Source organism: Fulmarus glacialis, unplaced genomic scaffold, assembly GCF_000690835.1.
Source record: "Fulmarus glacialis isolate BGI_N327 unplaced genomic scaffold, ASM69083v1 scaffold28986, whole genome shotgun sequence".
In the NCBI taxonomy this organism is placed as follows: Eukaryota; Metazoa; Chordata; class Aves; order Procellariiformes; family Procellariidae; genus Fulmarus; species Fulmarus glacialis.
The window spans coordinates 38,672-47,208 of NW_009220505.1; the positions used below are offsets into that span (position 1 = coordinate 38,672).

The window sequence follows — 8,537 nt, forward strand, 5'->3', positions numbered from 1 at the left end:
ATGGGCGGGAGATCATGGTTCAGATCTCACCTGCCTGGTTTGTAGGAGGGACTTGAGCTTAAGCTCACCTTGTACCAGGTGAGGGTCCCAACCACTGAAGTGGGCTCACTGAATACTGGAGGAGCATCACACAAAGTCCCCCCAGGTCTGGCAGTTCAGTCTAGCTGGACTGTGAAAGATGCAAGCTGCAAGCCAGCCTCTTAATTCAGTGCCCACACCGTAACAAAGACAGTTGTGTGTCCCTCCTCCTTTGTGCTGTGGCAAGAAAGGTAGCGCCATGCATGAAGGTGATACAGGTTACAGCCAGGAGCTTGCCTTGTAGAAAGGTACCGGCTTTCCCTGTCCCTACTGTGTTTCACCTCTATGCCCCAGACACAGCTGACTCCCAGTGGTCCTTTACACCAGGAACAACAGGTATAAGACTGCTGAATGAAGCACAGCCTTTTAGGACACACCCTTAAAACCTTCAGTAGTATGTTCAACAGCTGATTTGCAAAGACTACCATTGATTAAATTACAGTTAAAATTATTCATTTGCAGCTGCTTCCAGCAGCACATCCATGCCACACCTATTATTTTAGGATTTCTTTTTAAAGATATGGAAGGAAAAAATTCAGTAGTGAATTTTACCTTAGGATCCAGCTTTGAAAAAGGACTGGGTTTGCCTCCCCACATGCTTATTTCCATGATATTTTCAGTATCTTCTTTCATCAAGCAGTAAGAGTCCATGAATGTTACCGCTTCTTGCACACCATCTGCTCCGAAGTCTTTCAAGGGCTGGACAAGTGCATCCCGCAAATAGGGCAGATACTCCATGTTTACTGTCCTCTTGCATGTCTGGGTTCTTTGTCAAATTGAAAGTAGTAAGTGAATCTGTACAACCAACACCACTCACTTCTAAACACAGGCAACCTGTAGGCAGGCCCTCAGCAAATGGATAATCAGCTGCCTTAAGAGTTAACTGCAGGTTGTACTGTGGCCTTCCTTTTGCCATACCTGCATTAGGGATAACCAGCGCAAGGTATTCAAACACATCCCTAACTAAGAAACAACAACTTCAGGGGGAAAAAAGGTCACAGTACTGCTGATTATATTAAAACTGTTTGCAGTCTGACTGTTGTCCAGATTAAGTGCTAGGAAAGTGTCACCAACAGCATATGAGGATATTCACAGAATATACACTTAAGTTTGTACCAAGCACAGCAAGGAATTAATGGTACGCAATGAACTACGTGAGAACTAAATACCCGTGTCAATATAAATCAGAAGAGGAATGTCAGTACTACCTGAGACTCATGTGCATTGCCAGTTCTTGAATGATACGATCATGTTTGCTTGTGGATGAAAATTTCCCCAGCCAGCTGGGAAAGACAGGAAACTGGGACATGTAACCTCTCATCAGCTCCCCAGGGAGAACGCTTGCATAAATAGCCTGAAAAAGTAACAGACATCCCAAATTCAAATCACAATGAACTGGTCTCACTGACACCATGACATACTACCCTACCTGTCCACATGAAAGGGGCTAGTGAATACAGTTCCACAGTGGAAACAGCTCATTTTAATAGAAACTCTTTCTTTGTTGCTTGTTTCTGTTCAATCCCATTTAGGTTACAGCTTCATCTCTTGTACCACCCTATTTGTTACCATATTCTAAAATATGTGCGAAATTACCTGGGTTTTAAAAGCCATTTTAAAAACAAAAAAAAGCAGCCTGTTTGTTTCTCATTTTAGAGTGCAGTCAGACAAACAGCTGACTTCACACAAAGAAGTGCTGTAAGTCTCCAGCAGATGGACACGGTGAAGGAGACATTTCCAAAGAACACCACGAATCTATGTAAACTCAGCTAGCTGCGTTCCTAAGCAACTTATCTGTTTGGACCTGCGCTAAGCAGGGGGGTGGACTAGATGACCTCCAGAGGTCCATTCCGACTTAATCTATGATATGTTCTCTGATGCCAGTCATAATCCTTTAAACAAAAGTCTTGTCAATGTTTCAGTGATCATTAAAAGAAGTACAGTGACAAAGCTTCAGTCCTCTGTGCTTTGGGAGAAACATTGGCCTGGTGAGAGGCTGGGATAGGAAGCACATAAATAAAACAGAGTAGGCTTGTAACTGCACATCAGAAGTGGTATGTGCCGTGTGTTCCTATGCTTCATAAAGAAGGCTCAAACTTTTCAAAGCTTCAGCAGACTTCATTTCATGATACAGCATGGGTTCAACAATGTGAGTACGGGACACTGCTCTACTCACCAGCACAACAGAATACTACATGAAGTATGAATGAACTATACAGGTCATAAAACTATACCGAAACATCAATTTCAAGGGATCAGTCTTTTACAGTGAATACCCATAAAGCACATAAAATGAGTGTTAAGTGCTCACCTGTGTCGGAAGAAGGTTCCAGTTTTGCTTGCTACGAATCTGCTTGTCCACTATATCACCATCACATATACTATCAGCTGCTCTACTCAAAAGCACCAAGTGCTTTTTCAGATTTCCTCTGGAAAAAAACAAAGTTGGTTGTATTACAAAGCAGAAATATCCATAGGTTTTAGTCTAGTTTTACCCCCTGACACAAAAGCCTATGTCAATTTAGGGTACGGAATAACTCACCCAGCAGCGGCTGGTTTCACATGTACATAGTTCTCTTGGACAAAGAGAGGTGCTAGGGAATAATCATGGAAGAACAGATCCGATTTGTCTGTAAGAGACATACGAGAAGCCTCCTCTCCAGTAGCAAAAACCTTCCGGACAACATCAAAAGGGCCCTAAATAAATGATATTTCAAGAAGTCAGTGGGTTGCAGGTCAACACAAACAATAAGACACAGCACAGTATCAACAAAATTACTTTAGTGATGGTACCCAACAATATCTGGACTCATCAGTACAAGCTCAATGTTCAGTATTTCCTTCCTAGTGCTTTACCAGTTTCAAGAATTGAGTTTTACTTCCGATATTAAGAGAATTATCTCCTAAACAGAGGCTGAGGGGAGACCTCATCGCGCTCTACAACTACCTGAAAGGAGGTTGTAGCGAGGTGGGGGTTGGTCTCTTCTCCCAAGTAACAAGCGATAGGACGAGAGGAAATGGCCTCAAGTTGCGCCAAGGGAGGTTTAGACTGGACATTAGGAAAAACTTCTTTACTGAAAGAGTGGTCAGGCCTTGGAACAGGCTGCCCAGGGAAGTGGTAGAGTCACCATCCCTGGAAGTATTTAAAAGACGTGTAGATGAGGCGCTTAGGGACATGGTTTAGTGGGCATGGTGGTGTTGGGTTGATGGTTGGACTTGATGATCTTAGAGGTCTTTTCCAACCTTAATGATTCTATGATTCTATGACTCTGGATGAGAAGTATGATAATTCTGCAATTCATAATTGCATCTTATGTAAGAGACCAGTACATCAAAATACATACTCAGTCCTGGATTTACTGCTCTTCAACTATTTGTGGCAAGTTTTACAGCTCCCTGCATCTAGGCTATCAGTGCTTTAGTTCAGAAGATGCTTATAAAGCCCAGTGATTATATCAGAACATGACAGTAAAAGCCAATCCAGTATTTTACACTTACCAGCTTGATATCCTTTTTGGCTCTGTTGCCATCCATTTTAGCCTCATCATAAGTCAGTGATTTATCTTTTGCACACCACATATTAAGATTATGTAAAACCTAAGGAACAAAATTGACAATTTGGTAGCACAACAGCATTTAAATGGAAGACTCGAGCAGAAAACAGCCTGATGTCTATACATAAAAATAATAATACTGTTCAAATACTACATTGAAGACAAGGACTTGTACATGACATGCTCTTTAAATGGGACACTGATGCTGAATTGGCACTGACCTGTCTGATGTCCTGATTTGCTGCCAGGATTATCTCTTGCATAGCAGGTGGTGGAATTTTTAAACCTTCTTTAAATGCAATAGACATCATGGCACCCTGTAATACACACAATTGAGGAATTGTCACTAATGAATTCCTATGAATTCTTCCCCCCTACAGAACACATTGACACATCTATGAAAGAGCGTTACTGTATTTTTCTAGTTTTTTTAAAGCACATATAATTTAAATTTTCTCTCACAAACATGTCATCCTTTGTCATTGGTGTAAAAAAAAAAAAGCACATGATCATTTTAAAAAAAAAAAAACTTTGGATATATTTAAGATAGACTTCTAAATCTGAAAGGCTTTGGGATACTTCATTCTTCGGGAAGAAAAACTCAGACAACCCATTTTGAAAATCAGAGTAACTCACTGAGGTGATCCATTAAGTTCTAAGTAGTGTTTCCAATTCTGTATTGATTCTGCCACATGAAAACAGAAGTTACTGACGGTAATTCAGTGCAGCCCATACAGCCACAGCCTTCTTACCTTAATCTGTTCTAGACGAGGTCTCTGAAAACGAAGATCAAAACAGTAGTGGACCAAGGAACGAATTTTAGGATGGTTGCGATCATTACACATACAGATGATGGGTATCTTTGTGTGTCTAATCAAACCAATCAGCTCCTGTGATTTAAACACATTACAACAATTACATTAGATACCTCAGAGAATAAGAATGATTAAAATGTCACACCAAGCAGCATTAGTCCCTGCCTTAAATCAGATCCTTGACAGTCTATAAAACTCCTCCTACCGTAATGATGTTTCTACACAGTGAAAATCTAGCTCCTCTCCTACTTTTTTTGCTTCCTGTTCTACTCAGCTGCACTAAGTCTGCTGTCTACCCACTTCCACGCAATCACATTTGGACCATTCTTCATGAAGTAATGAAGATCAATAGCCCAGAGTAGAGCTGTCCCCCTGCAGAACTAGATTCATTTGTTCAAAGGCCAGTTTGACCTGGCCCAGAGGGAGCACGCATCTTTCTGACTGCACCCTGCCACAAACAATGAAGAAGCAGGAGGTAAAAAGATCAGCTCTTCCCTGTCCAAAGAGCTCAACCCCGAGGCTTCAGCATTATTAGGCTTACCAGAACAAACTTTGCCTGCTCTAATGAAGGTGAAATTCAGTTCAATTTCATATTCCTGCAATGTAAATGTCTGCATCTGAGCTAAAGATCTGTATGCCCTTTATTGTCAAAGTATTGCATGTGACCATAGGAAATCTTCAGAAGCTAAAACTGGAGCTGCTAAGGAGAACAAAGTATAATACTGCCACATTGTTTGTTCAGTGTTACTGCCTACTGAAGACAGCAACTGTCCCAGTCAGATTACAAACCTCCCGCTGCAGGTAGATGTCAGCTGCAGAGACCTTAGGATAAATTCACCTGTCCAGGAATAAACATCTAAAGTGCAAACCCCCAAGTTCATCACTGCAGGTTTCTTTTACAGAAGTATCTTTTTCCCCACCACCACCCATGCATAATTCTTCTTACACACAGACAGACTTCTAAAATAGGCCAGGTAACTGTACTCTACAGAGACCTTCTATGGACCATGGGTTAAGGACAGTAGATTGGCTTGAAATATTTTGTGCTATGTATGGTATGCACTCTTAGCAATGGCATTAGCTAATAACTATAGCAGTTTCACCTGAATCCCTCCTCTGTCTTCATTGCCTGCCATACCATCCACTTCATCCATGATCAATACATGTTTCCCGCTAACTGATGAGGATGTGCCTGAAAATGAATATGGACAAGAAAATGAGATGGGAATAAAATAGGGTCTTGCTCAGAGTTTTACCCAATGCATTATAGGTTAGGTAAGCCCATCCTAGACAACTGAAGTGGTGGTGAACCTCTTGCTCTGTCACTTGATCACATGAATCCATGTTCACAGAACAGAACTGACTATAACCTCGTGTCATCTTCCAAGAAACAAGGATTTAATTCTGCAATTGAAGATGAAATCAAACAGCTTACTAAATGAAGCCATCCCTATTAGAGCTGAATCCTTCCATGTGATGAGCAAGTTAAATTCCTAACACTGTTGTGTAATAAGGAAGCTCTGTTCCACCTGTAACCTGACAACACAACAAAAATCCTCCTTCAAACAATAGACATACCAGAACAGAAGTCTTTGATGCTGGTGTTGTTAAGTGATTCAGCAACTACTTCCTTTAAGCTGTTCTTACTGCGAGTGTCACTGGCATTCAGCTCCACATAGCTATACCCCAATTCCTAGTTCAAACACAAAAAACACAAAAAATGAGAACACAGATCAGTGAAAGAGCATACACATACTCAGAATCAGAAACAGTATTTCAGAGTTCCAGAAGAACGCTCTTGCAACACCATTTTCATATATAAATTGTGGCTTTGATTCCTTTCTCTCCTTATACTCCTTTTCTCTCGCACTCCAAAAATATTTATAACCAGACACGGAACAGATATGCCCAAAAGAGAACTTGGTGGGGGGCGGGAGGGAAATCAGTGGCACGGATTTAGTTCTGAAGGATTAACAGAACTGCCACCAGGGATAGAAACAGAACAATGAGCCAAGGCTGGCTAAGCTCCATGGTATTTCCAGCTGCATATTAAAGTCTTATGCACAACGAGTAAGGACAAGAAACACGCCACAGCCCTGTGGAAACTGAAGGAAAGAGAAGCTTTTAACTATTTAACAGCTAGGAAACACATGGCTCCCCCAGTAGTCCTAACACTTCAGAATGGGGCTGGACTGCATGTCAGTCCCTGAGAGAACTTAGCCCAGCTGCTCCTTTAGCAGCAAACTCCCCTGCCAGGGACACGCCACACCACAGCAGTGAGCTGCACATAGCTTTGTTCTCACAGCTGGAACAACCCAGTTTTGTTGGCTGCTCCTGCGGAGTACAGTGAAATGCTCTGCAGAGACCTTAAGCAGCTGTGAGCAAGCTAGGTTGGAAACCAGAAGCAGAAAAGACCATGCTAGTGCAAGCCACCACATCCAGCTTCTCTGCAGGTCTAGTTTTGGGTGCAGCATCAGCTTGCTGGCACAAAGCTCTCAGGCAGTGGCGGGGGGATTGGGAGTTACTCTATACAACTCAAATATTGAGGTAAGTAATCACTCCTTCCCAGCACAAAGATCAGATAGCTGACAATAGTTCTCAACTCTTCCAAGCTGGTAGTATCATATTCTAAGAAAGTTCTTGCAAGTCAAAGACGACAAAAATCTGTAACTTGTTACAACACCACTATTAATAAGTTAGCTTTAATGGTATTTCTAAAATATGGAGTTCTCAACTGATTCTCATGACACAGTTAGTGGAACACAGTGTTCCAGTAAGTTAGGAAAAACTAATTTCTAAATTCAGATGTAGAAATAGACACATAGACCTGTCAACTTCTCTCATCCTGAAGTAGTATTTGAATTTAGAATGAGTCTAGAAAAGACATCTTTTTTGGATATATAAAAACCACGACCAAGTCTGTCACAGAAACTTTCAAAAAGCTTGCCAGAATTCGACACTCACTAAATTTAGTGCAAATATTCTCTGACTTGTAGAACTAGTGCTGAATGCTCACAATTTTTGAAAACCATTTCCAATTGTTCAACATACTGTGATATGCTTCCTCTCAATGTAACAGAAAGAAACGCAGACACCCATTGCTATATTCTCGCCCCAGACCTGATAAAGGTATCTAAGCATCCACATTTTTACATCTGTAACCCTGTTCTGAGCAGGCAGAACTACGCTGGGAGCAGACCCTGGGGATTTAAGGGACATCCACCTGCACACTGTATCTGTATCCAGGTAGAGCATCAATATATAACAAATAGTGCTGGGAACAACTGTTAATATGAACTCACCTTACAAACCAAAGAAGCTGTAGTAGTTTTACCAACTCCAGGTGGACCAGAAAGTAATGCTGCTTTAAAACCACTACCATCATCTTTGCCTCCAGTTTTATTGGTCTTTGCTATAAAAGAAGATTCCAGGTGTTACCTAAGCATGTATCACAAAACAAACTGCATACTTCATGTAAATCTTTAAAGATATCAAGCATCACTAGAGTGCATACACATCTGCATCCTAACCATTTGGGAAAAAGCTGTTTAAACCATCTTAGTTTAAGACTTGCAGTGATTCCAAACTGAAAAATAGCAAAAATGCTATTAGTGTAATATGATCATTTCTGCAATTTTCTCACAACCACATCATGAAAAAAGCAACAAAACCCCAACAAATCAAACCAACACACAGACAGAAAAACCCCACTACAATAGCAGTGAAGCTTAAATACTATTTTAATCACAGAAAAAACTGTCTACAGGATGACAACACTACACATGACACAGGCTGCTTGTCAGGCAGAACCAGGACCTTAACAATTCATCTCTTCCCCAATGCATGATGGCAGCTCTTTAGACATGTTCCTATCCTGCATTTTCACCATGTGTACAGGCAGGTTAGCACTCGCCAACATTTCTCTTGGTGAGAAAGAATTCACTGAATATGAGGCCATTTTTATATACATTACTGCTAGGTTATTTTGGTTTCTTTCAGAAAAAAAATCACATTTAAGAGAATACCACAAGACTTAAAAAATATTTTCAGACACAGTTTGCTTTTCTGGTTTTGGGTTGGGTTTTTTTTT

General features: G+C 41.0%; 1 protein-coding gene across 1 annotated transcript in view; it reads right to left on the bottom strand.

Annotated features, from left to right (window-relative positions):
* The window catches only part of LOC104078949 (replication factor C subunit 1-like), a gene marked incomplete at its 5' end in the record, with an annotated part of 9,630 nt that extends 1,771 nt beyond the window's left edge, over nt 1-7,859 (bottom strand). The window contains 10 exons of the mRNA XM_009580787.1: nt 631-844; nt 1,287-1,432; nt 2,390-2,507; nt 2,621-2,775; nt 3,577-3,675; nt 3,854-3,949; nt 4,385-4,522; nt 5,551-5,639; nt 6,026-6,140; nt 7,750-7,859. Coding sequence (XP_009579082.1) covers nt 631-844; nt 1,287-1,432; nt 2,390-2,507; nt 2,621-2,775; nt 3,577-3,675; nt 3,854-3,949; nt 4,385-4,522; nt 5,551-5,639; nt 6,026-6,140; nt 7,750-7,859 — 1,280 coding nt within the window. The remainder of the gene's footprint in view (nt 1-630; nt 845-1,286; nt 1,433-2,389; nt 2,508-2,620; nt 2,776-3,576; nt 3,676-3,853; nt 3,950-4,384; nt 4,523-5,550; nt 5,640-6,025; nt 6,141-7,749) is intronic.
* Nucleotides 7,860-8,537: the final 678 nt, after the last annotated feature.